The following is a 20,265-nucleotide window of genomic DNA, read 5'->3' as shown; positions in this document are numbered from 1 at the left end:
TAGACTTATGACTGTTTTCCAGAGCTCCTATCAGATCATTTTAGCCATTTTTTAGAGTTGTTTTGTGATGTCTCCAAGGAGAGAAGGGCTTAGAACTTCCTAGCCTGCTATTTTACTCAATTGTCCAGGTTCATAATCCTGGTTATATGATTTCTGCATTCATCCTTTGTAAGACTCATGATATCATTTGCATATTCGTGGCTATAATAATCTCTAACTTGCAGATTTTTGTGCCAGTGAGATCAGATACTTAAGGCATGCATCACAGGACTTAGACTATTAGTGGGCCCCCTATTATGGTAACAACTACTTGGATTTTAATATTACTACTGAAATAAAACTTTAAAGAAGATAACGTTCCATGTTTCATCACTTAACGTCATTACAGATTTGGGAGAGTGATAAAAGAAGCCTTCCCTGCAGTCAGCTAATGCTAGATTACATGTTGTCCAATAGAAACACAGACGTCTCATCAGTCCTATGTTGATGGGTGTTTGGGAAACACTGAGACAGAGAATGACAATGTAACGTTATTTCTACTGGGAGGCTCTTCTAGGTTGGAAGTTGCCATGGAATCTGGACCCAAAATGTTGGCCCCCATTTGCCTGGTGGAAAACAACAATGACAAGCTGTTGGTGAACCAGCAAGCTATACAGATTCTTGAAAAGATTTCTCAGCCAGTGGTGGTGGTGGCCATTGTAGGACTGTACCGTACAGGGAAATCCTATTTGATGAACCATCTGGCAGGACAGAATCATGGTAAGTGGTACCCTGGGACACAGGCCGGTTGCTTGATTCCAGCTATATCTCAGTTTCGTCATTCTCTACCCCAGGCACATGAAGGTAGACTCCAATTCCTTTCAATAAACCAACATTCTCATTCTAATTCTTACCACCAAACCGCTACGTTACAAGAATCCGTTCTCATATTTTTTCCCTCATTCCCATTAAGGAAACTCTCCATTACTAGTGCCCAGAATCCTGCCTTCCCTTGTGTATTCAAGTCCTGGGTTCCTCTAATTGTGTCTCCTTTCTCTCACAAAGTATTTTGCTTTCTTTATGTAATATTCCCATCAACATATGAAGATGTTTTAATCTATATAATCTTAAAAACTCTTCCTGAGTTTCACATCCCATCGTGGCCACCGACTTCTGTTTTTTGTGTTTGTTTTAGTTTTTAACCACATTTCAATGCAAAAAAATGATCTCAATTTCCCTTTTTGAGTTTTTTTTCTCTTGTCTTTTTTCTCATGTTTGTTTCTCATGTGTTTCTTCAACCCACTCCTCTCTGACTTTGAACCCCACCACTTTTTAAGATGTTCCTTTATTAGTAACCTACATTTTGTCTGATTCATAGATTCCTCTTTGTCACCATTTTGAATCCTTGCTTGGCATCATTCTCACATTTAGTGTCCCTTGTTTTTTTATAAAGATTATTCATAAAATAAGCCATTCTTGAGGAAATACAGAAAGCACCATCTTGTATGCTGGGTTAGTTACAATCCAACCAGTCTGAATCTGTGGCCCCAGGGCTGCTTGGCTGCTCTGCTGTCCCCATGCTTAGCTTCCTCCTCTTCCCTGCAGGCTTCCCTCTGGGCTCCACGGTGCAGTCTGAAACCAAGGGTATCTGGATGTGGTGCGTGCCCCACCCCTCCAAGCCAAACCACACCCTGGTCCTTCTGGACACCGAGGGTCTGGGCGATGTGGAAAAGGTAAGACAGGGAGTCATAGGCAGGTTCTTTTTATTCCAGACATGATCCTTGTAATTTAATTGTTGTGATATATTTGTGAAAACTAGAAATCCAACTACAGTGAATAAGGCAAACTTTGACCTGTTTGAGTCACACTTCCAGACAAGATTAGATATCATGGTATATTAGGTAAAACATTCTTTTATTTCTTGGCACAGTGGTGAATGATTTGATTCAATTTCATAAAATCTTGTTAAGCAGTTGAGTTCCAGGCCTTTGGGCTGAGTAGCATAGACATTGGTGAACAAAGTAAAGGTCCTGCCCACAAAGAGCCCTCAGGGTGTAGTGTGATTGGGAAAGAAGCAGGTTGCTGAGAGGGAGGAGATTGGAATGCAATGCAGTCCCTGCCCTCCGTCAATTCCACCTGGAGCTCTGTGGCTGGAATGGCCCTTTTGAGTTACCATGTTTTGGGACAAGGGTGCTAGGCCTTCATCCCTGGTGCTAGTCAATCACTGGAAGTCTGTCCTGGAAAACTTTCTCATTAAGAGAGCTGACACCTGTGATCCAGGCAGCTCTCACCACGTACAGTTGTGTATAACAGTGCCTTGATAAGAAAGAGAAGAGGTATTGACTCCAATCTCAGGAGATGAGGAAAGGCCTCTCACCCACCTTCTGAGCTACCACGTGAAGAGTACATTTGAGGGTTGAAATTAAGAGAGTTCAGTTTATATTTCTCAGGATAAAGCTCATCAGCCACCCACAGAGCATTCTGGAAGGCTTTGAGACACTTCTGATTGTGCTCCTCATGTAAAAGTATTTGTTCTTCCTACAATAAACATTATAAGATGAATTTTTGGTATTTAGCTTCTTATGAATGGGTGAAATAAATAATTTCTCTCTCTTTTTGTCTTAGTTTGAGACTTATTTGGGAATAGTTTCTAAATTTCTATACACATACACTTTATTTTTGCCCAAACAGGCATTGGAAATTCTGTTTATTTTTCGGCTTTAGTGTTGTATAATTGACAAATAAAAATTGTATATAATTAAGCTGTACAACTTGATGTTTTGATATGTGTATACACTGTGAAATGATCACCACAATCAAGCCAATAATATAGCCATTACCTCACATAGTTACCATTTTCTTTTTTCTATGCTCTCTTTTTATTTTTTGGTGTGGTAAGAATAATTAAGATCTGTCCTCTTAGCAGAAGTTAAGGTCACAATCAATATAGTATTGTTAGTTACAGTCACACTGCTGTACAGTAGATCTCCAGAGTTTATTTATCTTGCATAACTGAAATTTTATACTCTTTGACTAACATTTCTTCATTTCTCCCATCCCCAGCCCGTGGCAACCACTATTCCACTCTGCAGCTATGAGTTTGACAGTTTGACTATTTTAGATTCCACAAATAAGTGAGATCATGCAGTATTTGTCTTTCTATGTCTGACTTATTTCACTCAGCCTAATGACCTCGGTGTTCATCTAAGTTGTTGCAAATGACAAAATTCCCTTTTCTGAGATTGAATATATATATATTATATATATAATATTCAATATTCAATAAATATATATATGCATGCTATGGATGGGTTGGCTGTGTCCCCACCCAAATCTCATCTTGAATTGTAGTTCCCATAAGCCCCACATGTCGTGGGAGGGACCCGGTGGGAGGTAATTGAATGATGTGGGTGGTTTCCCCCCGCTATTCTCATGATAGTGAGTAATTTCTCATGAGAGCTGATGGCTTTATAAGGGGATTCCCCCTTTACTTGGCTATCATTCTTCTCTCTCCTGCTACCATGTGAAGAAGGATGTATTTGCTTCCCCTTCCATCATGATCGTAAGTTTCCTGAGGCCTCCCTAGCCATGCTGAACTGTGAGTCAAACTTCTTTCCTTTGTAAATTATCCAGTCTCGTGTATGTCTTTATTGGGCAGCATGAGAATGGACTAATACAATGCACATACACGTACTCTGTGTTTTCTTTTTCTGTTCGTCTATTGATGGACATTCAGGTAGTTGCCATATCTTGGCTATTTTGAATAATGCTGCAATTATTATGGATATATTTAAATATTCATACTTCCATATTTAAATATAAATATGAATATGAAAGTACAGATATCTCTTTAAAATATTGATTTAATTTCATTTGGATTTATACATAAAAGTAAGATTACTGGATCACATTGTAGTTCTATTTTTAATTTTTTGAGGAACCTCCATACTTTTTCCATAATAGCTGCATGAATTTACACTCCAAAAAACAGCAAATGTTCCCTTATTTTATATTCTTGCTGATAACTGTTATTTTTAATTCTTTTGGAAATAGCCATCTTAAATATGTCAGATGATATCTTATTTTTGTTTTAATTTGCATTTCCTTGATAATTAGCAATTTTATACCCTTTTATATATACATATTGGTCATTTGTATGTCTTCTTTTGAGAAATGTGTATTCAGGTTCTTTACTCATTTTTTAATCTTTATTTTAACTTCAGGGGTACATGTGCAAGATGTGCAGTTTGTTACATAGATAAACATGTCATGGGAGTTGGTTGTACAGGTTATTTTATCACCCAGGTATTAAACCTAGTGTCCATTAGTTATTTTCCCTGCTTCTCTCCTTCTTCCCCTCCCACACCCTCCCATAATCCCCAGTGTGTGTTGTTCCCCTCTATGTGCCTGTATGTTCTCATCATTTAGTTCCCTCTTACAAGTGAGAATATGCAGTGTTTGTTTTCTATTCCTGCTTTAGTTTGCTAAGGATAATGCCCTCCAGGCCCATCCATGTCCTTGAAAAGGACATGATTTTGTTCTTTGTGGCTGCATAGTATTTTATTGTGTTTACTTACCACATTTTATGTATCCAGGCTATCACTGATGGGCATTTAGGTTGATTCCATGTCTTTGCTATTATGAATAGTGCTGTAATGAAAGGAAGACATGCATGTGGCCAACAATCATATGAAAAAAAAGCTCAATATCACTGATCATTACAGAAATCCAAATGGAAACCACAGTAAGATACCATCTCACACCAGTCAGAATAGGATATTAATAGAAAGTCAAAAAATAACAGATACTGGTGAGGCTGTGGGCTTTTACACCATTAGTGGAAGTGTAAATTAGTTCAACCATTGTGGAAGACAGTATGGCAATTCCTCAGAGAGTTAAAGACAGGCCTACCATTGAACCCAGCAATCCCATTACTGGGTATATACCCAAAGGAACATAAATCATTCTATTATAAAGACACATGCACGCAAGTTATTGCAGCACCTTTGCTCATTTTAAATGAGGTATGAGGTTTTATATATTTTTTTTTTTGCTATTGAGTTATATAAGTTCCTTATATACTTTGGATATTAACCTCTTATCAAATATATGGTTTGCAAATATTTTTCTCCCTTTCCCTTGGTTGCATTTTCACTCTGCTGCTGGTTTCCTTTGTTACCTGAAGCATTTTAATTTGATGCAATCCCACTTGTCTAATTTTGCTTTTGTCACCTGTGCTTTTGGTGTCATATCTAAAAACATCATTGCCCAAACCAACGTCAAGTTTTTTCCCTGTGTATTCTTCTGGTATTTTTATGGCTTCATATCTTTTTTTCCCTCTTCTATATAACTAAAATTTTGTGTCCTTTAGCTAACATTTTCCAACCTTCCTTTTCCCCCCTCCACTAGCTCCTCGTAACCATCATTCTGCTTTCTACTGCTATGAATTCAACTCTTTTAGATTTCACATGTAAGTAAAATCATGCAGTGTTTGTCTTTCTGTGCCTGGTTTATTTAACTTAGCTTAACGTCCTCTAGATTCCTCCGGGTTGTTGCCAATGACAGGATTTCCTTCTTTTTGAAGGCTTAATAGTATTTCATTGTATATAGATTTCACATTTTTAAAAATTCATTCATCTGTTGATGGAAACAGGTTAACTCCATGCCTTGGCTATTGTGAATAGTAAGCAATAAATATAAAAGAACAGATATCTCTTTGACATAGTCATTTCATTTTCCTTGGATGTATACACAGTAGTGAGATTTCTGGATCCAGTTTCTGGCTGTCCATTTAAGTCTTTAATCCATTTTCAGTAGTTTTTGTGTATGGTAGGCAATAGGATCAAATATAGATCTCCTGCATACATGTGGATATCTGTTTTCCCAGCACCATTTATTGAGGAGACCATCCTTTCTTCAATGTATGTTCTCAGCACATTAGTCAAAAATGAGTTCACTGTTATGTATGTTTATTTCTGCATTGTCTATTCTGTTCCATTGATCTCTATGTCTGTTTTCATGCCAGTATCATACTATTTTGACTACTGTGACTTTGCAATATATATTGAAATGAAGAAATATAATGCCCCAGGCTGTGTTTTTCTGGTTCAAGATTACTTTGATTATTCAGGGCATTTTGTGATTCTGTGTTAATTTTAGGATTGTTTTTTATATTTATTTAAGAATATTATTGGGGCCGGGTTGAGACAGTGGAGATGACTTAAAGCTAGGAGTTAGAAACCACCGTGGGCAACATAGTGAAAGCCCATCTCTACAAAAAAATAATAATAAACAAAATGCCTTTGGGATTTTTATAGGTACTTTAAAGTAATCTATCAAACGGTAATATTCTCCTGTCTAAATAGTTTGTTTGTCACGAATTCCACTTCTAAGAAGAATCCTCATTGATTACTTTTTTAAAAATTAGGGATTGGGGGACATAAGTAATGAATAGGCTATTCTTCCTACCTCCAAAATCCCATATAAAATCTCCTGGAATCATGTAGAAATCTCTAGATCTCAATTTTTGTATTTGCTATAGGAACCAGTTACACATGCTTTTTAGGGTAGAAATAATTCCTGGACTATCTATAATTTAGACATGCTCTAATTTATAAAAACAAATTTAGCCTGACCTTTAGTGCCCTTAATCAACCAGGTACTGGAGCTCCCTATTCGGTCTTATCTTCTGCACTTACCCTCTGCTCAGTCAGACCAATAAACTCTATTCTTATTGCAAAGACTCCTGAAATCTACAGTCTCTAATTTTGTTTCTGTGGGTCTTTCTACTTGCAGAATCACCTTCATTTCTTCGAATCCACATTCTATCAATTCTTTTTTATTTTTGAGACGGAGTCTCCCTCTGTCGCCCAGGCTGGAGTGCCGTTGTGTGATCTCGGCTCACTGCAAGCTCCGCCTCCCAGGTTCATGCCATTCTCCTGCCTCAGCCTCCCGAGTAGCTGGGACTAGAGGCGCCCACCACTACGCCTGGCTAATTTTTTGTATTTTTAGTAGAGACGGGGTTTCACAGTGTTAGCCAGGATGGTCTCGATCTCCTGACCTCGTGATCTGCCCGCCTCGGCCTCCCAAAGTGCTGTGATTACAGGCGTGAGCCACCGCGCCCGGCCTCTATCAATTCTTTAACATTCAGCTCACAACTTCCAGGAAGCCTTCATACCACATATACTTTCTTCAATTTTCATAGCTCTTATCTTCTAGGATAGACTTGTAATTTTTAATTTAACATTATAGCTATGGGTTCCACTTCTTATGTACATTACTAAGATGTTATCTCTTTATAAATATTGTCATTTTTATTGAATTCATCATTATGAATGTTTGTCACAACTTTGAAATAGTCATCTTGAGAGTAAATTTATTAAATTTGCTTTTCTAAACGTAAGAACAGTGAGAAGCATTCTTCAGTTTCCTGTAAGTGTTTGCTGAATTTAATTGAATATAATTACAATCCCCAGTTATGCATACTATGGTATGGTTTTGTTACATGATGCATGGCCAATAAATATGGGTAGACTGAAGAAGCGTTAACACTCATCATGAATATCCAACTGAGAACCAGATAGTTCAGTAGTTTTTCATATATGCATGTTATTTCATCCAATTGAGGAAAAGAAAAACCCTATGAAGATTAGAATCCTTTTATATGTAAAGAAATTGTGATTAGAAGACATATTGTACTATCAAATTGTTGTTTACATTCATGTCTATCTTCTTTGTACAGCAAGTACATTAGCTGAAATCATAAATGAAAGACTGACAAAATAAATGTCTCTGTGAATTTCTAAAGACTACACCCCTAAGTCCTTTGCTCTAATGTGCTTTTTAGGGTGACCCTAAGAATGACTCCTGGATCTTTGCCCTGGCTGTGCTCCTGTGCAGCACCTTCGTCTACAACAGCATGAGCACCATCAACCACCAGGCCCTGGAGCAGCTGCAGTATCCTTCCAGGAATAGAACAGAATCACCAAGTTTCATTGATGTTATAGGAATGGAGATCCAGTCATTTCCTCCTTCCCTTTAATTTAATTACCTTTGGTGCAGCACAGGGAACCCAAGACAAAAGACAGTATTTATAATATTTTTTTAAAAGAAATGTGTGAATTGTGGGCAGACAGTTGCTTTTCCTTACCTAAGTCCTAGTTATGTGACGGAGCTCACAGAACTCATTAAGGCAAAGTCCAACCCAAGGCCTGATGGAGTAGAAGATTCCACAGAGTTCGTGAGTTTCTTTCCAGACTTTATTTGGACTGTACGGGATTTCACTCTGGAGCTGAAGTTGAATGGTGACCCTATCACAGAAGATGAGTACCTGGAGAACGCCTTGAAGCTGATTCAAGGTATCAGCAGGTGGCCTGGGTTGTGGGTGGTCCAGTGGGTGTGTGATCTGCTAAACACTGCCCGTCATCTCTTGGGTTTCATTTGTATTTGAGACTAGATTGAGGTCTGTAGAAATGGGGACTGAGGGGTATGTTGACGAGCTCTAGGAATGGAGCCTAGTTCACTTAAGAAAAGTAGAGTCTAAAGTGCAGATAAATTATTCAAGACAGATTTGTTCTTTGTACAATTAGTACTTTAGCATTCAGATTACAACGGGTGCTAAGACTTTCTAAAAACAAGATGCTTGTGATCCCTGTTTTCCCCTCTGCTTTTCTGTGTTTAGAAAATGACTGACCAGATAATTGTTAGACATGAAATTACAAAGAAAAGCCTATCTAATAAAAATATGTGTGTGTGTTAGTCCACTTTGCATTGCTATAAAGGAATACCTGAGCCTGGGTAATTTATAAAGAAAAGAAGTTTACTTGGCACATAGTTCTGCAGGCTGTACAAGCATGACACCAGCATCTGCTTCTAATCAGGACCCCAGGAAGCTTTCACTAATGGCAGAAAGTGAAGGGGACAGCTGATGTGTCACATGGTGAGAAAGGGAAAAACAGAGGGGCGTGGTCCCAGACTTTCAACAACCAGATCTTGTGTGAACTCATTACTATAAGGATGATACCAAGGTATTCATGAGAAATCTGCCCCTGTGACCCAAACACCTCCCACTTGGCCCACTTCCAACATGGGGGGGTCACATTTCAACATGAGATTTGGAGGGGATACCAGACTACATCAACATGCTACACGGATATTATTCTTATCATGGAAGGATATAACTTTTCAATACCTGTATAGTTATATCATCTACAAAAATGATTTTGTGTTCTAAAGTCACTTGAAGAAGCATGTGTCTTTATAATTTGTGCCTTTTCAAAATTTCTGATAATTGTTGGAATATTCATTTTACTTTCTATGTTATGATTTTTCTCTTAAACCCAACATATGTGTCCATGCTAGAATTCATAATAATTGTTTCAATGGGTTACATTTATCTGAGTGTGTATCTGATAAAACCTGATGAGAAATATCAATTCCAGTGTACTCATTGTTGCTTTCATTTTTCTATTTATGCTTTCTTGAAACATTTCTTAAAAATTCATAGGCAGAAGAGCAACACTGTCAAATTGAATATGTCTTTTTCTCTTAAGAGTTTATAGAGAAGTGATGATTATCGTAAAACTACATTCTTGGCTGGGCACGGTGACTCACACCTGTAGTGTCAGCACTTTGGAAGGAAGAGGTGAAAGGATTACTTGAACTCAGGAGTTTGAGACCAGACTGGGCAATATAGTGAGACCCTGTCTCTATAAAAACTAGAACAAATCAGCTAGTGTCTTGGTGCACACCTGTATTCTCAATTACTAAAGAGGCTAAGGTGGAAGGATCACTTGAGCCTGGGAAATCAAGGATGCAGTAAGTCGTGATTTTGCCACTGCACTCTAGCCTGGGTAACAGAGGAAGACCTCATCTCGAAAAAACAAAACAAGATTACTTTCTTGTTACATTTAGTCTTCAGAGGATTTTGCTAAAAAATAGCTAACACTATACAAATTCTTTTAGCATCCTTGTGGTTTTCTAAAATAATCATTCTATCTTTTTTACTATACCGAATGTTGCTATTTATAATATTTATCCAGGATACTTTATTTCTGGCTCTTCTTTTTGGTCCCACAGCTCAGTTTATACATGGAATGAAGTGGACAAGAAATTTACATTTGATATTTCATTAATTCAGGCATTCATTTAGTAAACATCTCATAACAATTACTTTATACTCGGCACTACGTTCAGATCCACAGATACTAGCCATGGGTTTTGTTTGTACTTGGATCAGATATCTCCCAAAGTTTCCTGCCAGCATTTTATCACTGGTGCAAGTTTCATGTGTACAGAAGTATTGAACGTTTATGTTAAAGGAGGTCTGTAAGCCTAGAAGATGGCAAAAAGACAATAAACCCTGTGAAAAATACCTTTAGCTCCCTATACCAAGACTGTTGTCACTATATTCTCCGTTTTTCTTTTCCTTCAGGCAAGAATCCCAAAGTTCAAACATCCAATTTGCCCAGGGAGTGCATCAGGCATTTCTTTCCAAAACGGAAGTGTTTTGTCTTTGACCGGCCAACACATGACAAAGACCTTCTAGCCAATATCGAGAAGGTGGCAGAAAAGCAACTGGATCCCAAATTCCAGGAACAAACAAACATTTTCTGTTCTTACATCTTCACCCATGCAAGAACCAAGACCCTCCGGGAGGGAATCACAGTCACTGGGAATCGTGAGTCTCCTTTTTACATTTCTATGGTGCCTCAAGTGTGTTGAATATATTGTATAATGTGTTTCTCAGAATTTTTGTTAGATTCCATATAGAAGAATTATGTGTATACAGGTATCCACACTCAATGAAGAAATGTGTATAATTATCACACTTACTGCAATTTACAAATTCCTCTCCAATATTGCAAACTCTGTCACTGATATCTGTGACTTCCTCATATCTGAAAAAAAAAAAATCCTCTGCTGATAAAATAGCTAACTGAATATAAAAACAGACATATAATATTTTCTCAGGGTAAGTCTTATATGTTCAATATTCTTTGCAAAGAGAATACAAAAGATATGTTGAAGTTTAAAAACCTCTAGAAGGCTGGGGGTGGTGGCTCACACCTATAATCCCAGTACTTTGGGAGGCAGAGACATGCAGATCACTTGAGCTCAGGAGTTTGAGACCAGCCTGGACAACATGGTGAAACCCCATCTCTACAAAAAATACAAAAATTAGCTGGGCATGGTGGAACATGCCTGTAGTCCCAGCTACTTAGGAGGCTGAGGCAGGAGAATCACTTGAGCCCAGGAGGCAGAGGTTGCAGTGTGCCAATATCATACCACTGCACTCCAGCCTGGGCCTCAAAAAAAAAAAAAAAAGGAAAAAAAAAGCCTATAAATAAATAAACATTAGCCCATAATTCCCTGAAAATACATTGGTAGCTTCAGAATTAGGAATAAATGCGATATGATTTACCCTGCCTCATCATTTTATCTGTGTAAACTACTTTTCTTCTAATTTTTAAATGAGAATTTGTACTTCCTGTATACCCTCTAGTATGTTAGATAAAGTAGATATTTAAATTTTTTAGCACTGTGGACTGGTGATCCATAAAAATGAAGAGTCATTATGAAAATAACAGTGATAATAGCAGAAGGAGGTAGGGATGTGGGTGTATGTGTTTGCATGTGTGCACATGTGTGTGTGTGCATGCGTGTGTGTGTGTGCTCAGAAATGTAGCCTAGGATCCCATTGAGCTTTAATTTCATATTTAGCCCCTAAATCTCCTGGTTCATTTAGGTTTGGGAACTCTGGCAGTGACTTACGTAGATGCCATCAACAGTGGAGCGGTGCCTTGTCTGGAGAATGCAGTGATAACTCTGGCCCAGCGTGAGAACTCAGCTGCCATGCAGAGGGCAGCCGACTACTACAGCCAGCAGATGGCCCAGCGAGTGAAGCTCCCCACAGACACGCTCCAGGAGCTGCTGGACGTGCATGCGGCCTGTGAGAGGGAAGCCATTGCAGTCTTCATGGAGCACTCCTTCAAGGATGAAAACCAGGAATTCCAGAAGAAGCTCGTGGTAATTTGCCTTAGCCATTACTGTTCATCATCCTTCCCCTTGAAGAATGAAGCCTATACTTGCCTTTATTGACACCAGTGCTCATCTGTCACTGAGGAATAACTTATCATGGATTCTCATGAGGGATAGAGTTTCAAAAGACTACATATCCCTCTTTTATCTCCCCAAACCTTAAGCACTTAACCAGAAAACCTTCTGATAACTGAGGTAAAAATCAATACAGATCCCTTAAGATCCTCCTTAAGTGAACACTTCTAAGGATTCCTGGCCTGCTCTGAACACGCACAAGTCATCCCTGAGCGGTGCAATTTTTCTGTGCATAGTCTACCTTTCCCAGAAAACAAAGATTCTCTTACCAGATCTTCATTCCGGGCCATTGTTTAACTTACATTGCTCCTTCTTGTATCCTTGTACCACTGAGGACAGGAGCACAGGATGCTACCGCTGCAACAAACCATAGAGATTATGGGATGTAGTCCCATCATGTCACCGATGAAGAACCTGAAGCTCAGGAAGGTTAATGAACTTTTCCATAGCCTTGAATAGAATTTTTAGCATTGTGAATATATGAAATTTTGTGTTTCTGATTCCACATCTACTCCACTAGAAAGTTTTTCTCATGAGGACCACAGTTAGATTGACCCTTCTACCAGATTCTTTAGAATTTCATCTCCTCCATATGTTTCTTCTGGTGACATCTCTCTACATTTCCCTTGCAGGAAATCACAATGAATAAGAAGGGGGAGTTCTTGCTGCAGAATGAAGAGTCCTCTGTTCAGTGCTGCCAGGCTAAACTCAATGAGCTCTCAAAGGGCCTAATGGAAAGTATCTCAGCAGGAAGTTTCTCTGTTCCTGGAGGGCACAAGCTCTACATGGAAACAAAGAAAAAGATTGAACAGGACTATTGGCAAGTCCCCAGGAAAGGAGTAAAGGTGAGGAATAAGGGGAACATGGGGAAGTTTATAGGATAGAGTGAATGGAGTCTTTGGCACCAGCCGTGGGTAATAAGAGGGCAGAGGGATAGCATAACGCCTTAGCTTTCAATGTCCACTATTTGTCACTTATTTCCTAGAATAAAAATTTTTATTCCCAAACAAAGAATATAGTATTCAGAAATCCAGGAGAGACAGAACGAAAATTAGTCATGTGCCAAGAGCTGGTGATTTGTGTGGTTAAAGTAGAATCTTTGCATTCAAAGCTGATAAAAATGAGAGAGTATGAAATAAATAGACAATTGCATACAGAGTAATGACATTTACGGACCTGTGGAAAATGGGCTACCGACCTGGTGTTTATTACCACCACCTAGGTGATGGTAATACAACTAACTCACAATGAGCTGTTATTACCTACAGTGTACTGTTAAACTCTTCCTTTGACATTTTAATTTCATCTTCCTAATGACTTTAAGAAGCACCCTTATTTTGGAAATTTTACAGATCTGAACTTAGTACCCAAGGATGATTACATAACTTGCCTAAAGTTGTAGCCAGCAAGTGGCAGGAGAAAGCAAAAGCATAGGTTAGAGGCAGCAATGTACACTGGAAGACAACCATATATAAGCATCAGAGATTGGGAGTTTGTACACCTGTGCACATAGTTCTGCCTGGCCAGAACCCAAAGCAGGTACAGGGAGATATTATAGCCGTGGGAGAGGCATGGGAGGGAGACAGGAAGCAGGAGTTGAGGAGGGGCTCTGGTCACACTTAACAGCCTGCACACTTTGTAGGGGGCCACTTTAGAATTTTAGGCATCAAGCAAAAGTTACAAGACCATAATTGTTTTTGCAACACTAATGCCCAGAACATCGATTTTCAAAGAAATCTAAGTGCTTTTTCTTGCTTCCATAGGCAAAAGAGGTCTTCCAGAGGTTCCTGGAGTCACAGGTGGTGATAGAGAAATCCATCTTGCAGTCGGATAAAGCCCTCACTGATAGAGAGAAGGCAGTAGCAGGTATGGGGCAGGGCTCAGCTGACAGCAGGAGGGCTATGTTTATACAATGCCCTCTAACAGATCCAAAATGAGGAATTTCCTCTTGTGTGGAGCACACACTCTGCTAAATCTGAAAATAACAAGGGGAGCTATGATTGTACCTCAGCCAGACAGGCAGAGCCTTTCCCATCACATTCTCAAATGTTCTCTTAATGGTGTGGACCTGGGTAAATTCTGTGATTTCTCACCCTGCCTTTCAGATTTGGTTTAGTCTCTGAGCTCAGAAAAGTGGAGATGAATCTTCACCTATTATTTTCTTCTCTTTCTAATACCTTCATGGAGCAGTGGATCGGGCCAAGAAGGAGGCAGCTGAGAAGGAACAGGAACTTTTAAAACAGAAATTACAGGAGCAGCAGCAACAGATGGAGGCTCAAGAGAAGAGTCTCAAGGAAAACATAGCCCAGCTGAAGGAGAAGCTGCAGATGGAGAGAGAACACCTCCTGAGAGAGCAGAATATGATGCTGGAGCACAAGCTGAAGGTAAGTCTGCCCTTGGCCTCAGCAGGCCAGACGGTCCTTGCCCAGGTACCTCAGGAAGGGCTGGTGAAGGTTACAGCAGCATCTTGGAAGGAAGCACATCACCATTTGCTGCTTGGGAGTCACTAAAAGCCCTGAATCCTTCTCTCTCTCTCTCTCTCTCTCTCTCTCTCTCTCTCTCTGTGTGTGTGTGTGTGTGTGTGTGTGTGTTTTATTGTTTCAGTAAGACTTGGAATTCGTCTCTATATTCTCTATACTTAGATTCTGGAGAGGTAAGGTTGAGTATGATCCCTACAAGTCCTTGGGGAATATAAATATGGTTTATATGAGCTGCTGTTTGGGGAGATTTTAAAAGTAATCTCAAGAGGTTAAACATACATTCCACACAGTGTATTAGATGTGAACGGCAACTGGTTTCCTTCACCAAGCACATATTACCAGGAGCTCTACTACCACCCAAACACCCTGAGGTGGATCTATGCTGACGTACAACTCTCAGAAATTTCCGGACTTAAAAGGACAGGAAAGGGAAACTTGCTGCAGTTGTTACCCTGTGTGGGCAGCCTGCCCAAATTAGCACACAGTGTAGGGAGAATTCTTGCATTGTCCATCCGAAAGTTCTCTCATAAGGGATTTCTGCATCAGCTTATAAGTTCCTTTCATTCCTACAATATGGGTGACCATGCTGCCCAATTGGGACTGAGAATTTATGCAATCAGACCAATGGCTACCTCCCAACTGGCATCTTTTGGGCAGGAACATGTAGAATTTGTCCTCATACCTGAGTTAGCACCATAGCAAAACCATAATGTGGGTGAATATTAGTAAAGTTGTAAACTATGCTTCCTCACAATGTCTAGGTCCAAAGTCTCCTCTAATCATTGATAAAATGTTTTTAGGAGTAAAATAAAGAAAGTTTCACACAGGTCTTAAATACAAAATGTAAGTCTTAAGAGAATAGGGATTTTTAAAAATTTACTTTCCTTCCTACATTTTCTTTAGGTCCAAAAAGATTTGCTTGATGAAGGATTTAAGAAGAAATCTGAGGAGATGAATGCAGAGATAAATCAATTAAAACATGTGATTGATACTACAAAAAATGATGATACTCCCTGGATTGCACGAACCTTGGACAAACTTGGCGATGAGCTAACTTCAATATTGTCTGCTCCTGCTAAATTAATTGGTCAGGTTGTCAAAGGTGTGAGCTCACTCTTTAAAAAACATAAGCTCCTCTTTTAAGGATATTATGGATTGTACATATATGCTTTGGACTATTTTTGATCTTGATCTGTATGTTTTTCATTTTCATTCAGAAAAGTTGTTTTTTTTTTTTCTCAGACAGAGTCTTACTCTGTCGCCAAGGCTGGAGTGCAGTGGTACAATCTTGGCTCACCGCAACCTCTGCCTCCTGGGTTCAAGAGATTCTCCTGCTTCAGCCTCCTTAGTACCTGGGATTATAGGTGCACACCACCACACCCAGCTAATTTTTGTATTTTTAGTAGAGATGGGTTTTCACCAAGTTGGCCAGGCTGGTCTCGAACTCTTGACCTCAAATGATCTGCCTGCATCGGCCTCCCAAAGTGCTGGGATTACAGGCATGAGCCACAATGCCCAGTCCTCATTTAGCAAAGTTTTAAACATAAAAAGTGCTGGTTAGAGGATATCAGTGCCTGGCCCACATGAGATAGAAGAGATCCATACCCACTTTGAAAAACTATGTTCACTTTTAGGAAATATAATTTTGAAAAATCATTTACATACAAGAGGTCCACTGGGCCATTGCTTTTAATGGCAAAATATTGGAATGTACTTGAATGTTCTTCAAATAAGATTGGTAAGATAAATTTTAGTATGTGCATGTGCTGGAATATTATACAGCCAGTAAACAAATTGACAGTGAAGCTCTATTTGTACCAGTAAAGAATGGTTAATTGAAAAATGAAAAAAAACAAGTTGTAAAGCAATGTAGATTATTTTATCACCAATGAAAAAATGCAATTATTATATGTGAGCATGCAAAGATATCTCTGGAAAGATTAACGAAAATCTATTATTATAGGCTCCTTCTGGGAAGAACCAGTTGAATGTATGGGTTGAAGGAACACATACTCCTCACTTTAAACTCTTGAATTTTGTAAAGAAATCTTATTTTACTTATTCAGGAATAAATAAGAAAATGTAAGAGACAATGCTGATAATGATAACAATAAAAACATAGTGAAACTGGCTATCAGATGATGAAATTGCTTGTTGCTTCTAGGAATTCTATCAGCCAGCCCAATGAGGGGTCTAAGACTAAGATCTGAGTACTAGAATGCAAAAAAATTGAATCCTATTCTTGTTTTCCTTTTGGCTTGGTTTTCGAGTGCTTCTATCTGTTTTGAGACTAAGGCATACACTTTTCTGTGGCCTTTGAAATCTCAGCTACAGTAGCCTCTACTTCCTTTCTCTGAATTCAAGTGTTAAGGTGTTAGAAGCATAAATTACCAAACATTAAGATTAAGCACGGATAACAGGGATCCTGCCAGTCTTGTCAGTAGTGGTCTCTTTGCAGTAGCCTCAGATAGAAAGGACAATGTGCCTTTCCAGAACCGAACCCCCTGATGGGGGATGATAGACCCAGACACATAGAGGCCTGGTGTTGACCCTTCATTGTTAGAATCTAAGAAGATTCACTTACAGTAATGAGTGGCAGACAGCTAGGCCTGAATGAATGACATAATTCTGAAGATGGCCAATACAATGGACCAGCCATAGGGTTAAACGGGATGGGGAGAAAACAATCAAGTGAAATAAATGCTGTCTACCAGGAGGTTGAGAGGTAGCCCCGATAAAGTGTCACATCCATAGCCTTGATCTGAGCTAATTTCAGACCCTGAACTCAGCTGGAGTGGAGGGCAGTACCCCAGGAAAAGGACACTGCAAATCCAGGACCCAAATAAATGATAATGATTTTCCAAGTTCTCCCCCTAGGAAACCTCTGGAGCCATTTACTGGATACCCATATACTAGGGAAATACAAACACTCAAATATTTCAAGGACCCTTGGAATCTGGATCCAAGTTGCCCATGGTATGCAGATCATGGAAAGTCATCATAAAATACCTGTTAAAATAGGAAGTTAGGGCCTCCAGGTTATAAATGTAGTCTTGGCCCACATGAACTTATTGCAATACAGTATTTGTTTCAAATTAAAAGCTAAGGTTTGTTTGAAGACAGATACCTTGCTTATTTTTCTGTCCATCCCCTTGGGAGTATGTTGAGGCATAGGATGTGCTAAATAAGCTTCTTTTATAAAAACAATAGGATGATGCATGCATGATTATTTTCAATTGACAAAATCTCATGAACTTCCCAGAGATCAGTGGTAAAAAGTTGTTTGAATTCTCGACACCAGGTTAAGGTCTCTGAGGTGGTTTAAAGGCTACGAGGCCAGCTGCAGTGGCTCATGCCTATAATCTCAGCAACTTGGGAGGCTGAAGCAGGCAGATCACTTGAGGTCAGGAGTTTGAGACCAGCCTGGCCAACATGGTGAAACCCTGTCTCTACTAAAAATACAAAAATTAACCAAGTGTGGTGGCACATGCCTGTAATCCCAGCTATATAGGAGGCTGAGGCAGGAGAATCATTTGAACCTGGGAGGCAGAGGTTGCTGTGAGCTGAGATTGTGCCATTGCACTCCAGTCCGTGCAACAGAGCCTGGGTGACAGAGTGAGGCTCTGTCTCAAAAACTAAACTAATATAAACTAAAATAAAAGCTATGAGAAGAAAAGAAATTTTCCTGGTACAGTGTTGTTCTCTAGACCTCATGTATTACAGTCTCTGTGAAACTGGGCCAAAGATGGAATTTCGTTTTCTGTGCTTTATGCAGTGACTCAGACAAATCTATGACCTCACACAAATCTGTAACTTCATGTATCACAGTCTCTATAAAAACTGTATCAAAGAAAGAATTTTTCTCTGTGCTTTATAGAGTGATTCATCCAGATCTGTAAAGAAATGAAAACAATTTTAGAACTTTCAATATCTGGTATTTCATATCAGGTTAAATCTGATACTTTCAAAACTGGAGAAATCTATTTCGGATAGCTTTGATGCTTATAATAAGAATCTTATTGAATGTTATCTAAGGGCTATAGTTCAAGAAGACTAAGACACTATTCAGTCGGGGCACAATAAGAACACCTTATAAGCACCACTCATCCTTCCTTTTCTGAGCATGCTTTTGACGTGTTTCAATGATTCAGAAACATTCTAGTGAATCCCATTTTGACAGAAAAGTGGGATCAAGAGACCCCAAGGCCATCCTCAGGATCAATGACTCTTTAGAAGACATGGAACTCAGAGATACGTCCCATCAGTACCTAATTTACTGAGAGTTTTTAGCATGAAGGGCTGTTGAATTTTGTCAAAGGCCATTTCTGCATCTATTGAGATAATCAGGTGGTTTTTGTCTTCAGTTCTGTTTATGCTGGATTACATTTATTGATTTGCATATGCTGAACCAGCCTTGCATCCCAAGGATGAGGACCACTTGATCATGGTGGATAAGTTTCATGATATGCTGCTGGATTCACTTTGCCAGTATTTTATAGAGGATATTCACATCAATGTTCATCAGGGATATTGGTCTAAAATTCTCTTTTTTTGTTGTGTCTCTGCCAGGCTTTGGTATCAGGATGATGCTGGCTTCATAAAATGAGTTAGGGAGGATTCTCTCTTTTTCTATTGATTGGAACCCACAGCCAATATCATACTGATTGGGCAAAAACTGGAAAAATTCCCTTTGAAATCTGGCACAAGACAGGGATGGCCTCTCTCACCACGCCTATTCAACATAGTGTTGGAAGTTCTGGCCAGGGCAATCAGGCAGGAGAAAGAAATAAAGGGTATTCAATTAGGAAAAAAGGAAGACAAATTGTCTCTGTTTGCAGATAACATGATTGTACACTTAGAAAACCCCAACGTCTCAGCCCAAAATCTCCTTTAGCTGATAAACAACTTCAGCAAAGTCTCAGGATACAAAAATCAATGTGCAAAAATCACAAGCATTCTTATACACCAATAAGAGACAAACAGAGAGCTAAATCATGAGTGAACTCCCATTCACAATTGCTTCAAAGAGAATAAAATACCTAGGAATACAACTTACAAGGGATGTAAAGGACCTCTTCAAGGGGAACTACAACCACTGCTCAAGGAAATAAAAGAGGACAAAAACAATTGGAAGAACATTCCATGCTCATGCATAGGAAGAATCAATATCATGAAAATGGCCATACTGCCCAAGGTAATTTATAGATTCAGTGCCATCCCATCAAGCTACCAATGACTTTCTTCACAAAATTGGAAAAAACTACTTTAAAGTTCATATGGAACCAAAAAAGAGCCCACATTGCCAAGACAATCCTAAACCAAAAGAACAAAGCTGGAGGCATTACGTTACCTGACTTCAAACTATACTACAAGGCTACAGTAACCAAAACAACATGGTACTGGTACCAAAACAGAGACATAGACCAATGGAACAGAACAGAGCCCTCAGAAATAATACCACACATCTACAACCATCTGATCTTTGACAAACCTGACAAAAACCAGAAATGGGGAAAGGAGTCCTTATTTAATAAATGGTGCTGGGAAAATTGGCTAGCCATATATAGAAAGCTGAAACTGGATCCCTTCCTTATGCCTTATACAAAAATTAATTCAAGATGGATTAAAGACTTAAATGTTAGACCTAAAACCATAGAAACCTTAGAAGAAAACCTAGGCAATACCATTCAGG

General features: G+C 39.1%; 1 protein-coding gene across 1 annotated transcript; it reads left to right on the top strand.

The window, feature by feature from the left end:
- Positions 1–541: 541 nt before the first annotated feature.
- LOC102144345 (guanylate-binding protein 6) lies at positions 542–16,710 on the top strand. Its single transcript, XM_015433151.4, has 10 exons — positions 542–759; positions 1,585–1,712; positions 7,826–7,935; positions 8,140–8,336; positions 10,412–10,657; positions 11,726–12,006; positions 12,726–12,938; positions 13,857–13,959; positions 14,284–14,477; positions 15,477–16,710. The coding sequence occupies exons 1-10, from the start codon at positions 570–572 to the stop codon at positions 15,714–15,716; spliced, it is 1,902 nt and encodes a 633-aa protein (XP_015288637.3). The 5' UTR covers positions 542–569; the 3' UTR covers positions 15,717–16,710.
- The last annotated feature ends 3,555 nt before the right edge of the window (positions 16,711–20,265 follow it).

The sequence above is a fragment of the Macaca fascicularis genome, chromosome 1 (assembly GCF_037993035.2).
Source record: "Macaca fascicularis isolate 582-1 chromosome 1, T2T-MFA8v1.1".
NCBI classification, from domain to species: domain Eukaryota; kingdom Metazoa; phylum Chordata; class Mammalia; order Primates; family Cercopithecidae; genus Macaca; species Macaca fascicularis.
Note: the sequence above shows the minus strand (reverse complement) of the source record. Positions and strands in the feature narration are given on the sequence as shown.

Coding starts and splice junctions, on each gene's coding strand:
- LOC102144345 (XM_015433151.4), top strand. CDS start 570: ATGGAATCTGGACCCAAAATGTTGGCCCCCATTTGCCTGGTGGAAAAC. Junction 7,936..8,139: donor CAGGCCCTGGAGCAGCTGCA/GTATCCTTCCAG, acceptor CCTAAGTCCTAG/TTATGTGACGGAGCTCACAG. Junction 13,960..14,283: donor TAGAGAGAAGGCAGTAGCAG/GTATGGGGCAGG, acceptor TTCATGGAGCAG/TGGATCGGGCCAAGAAGGAG.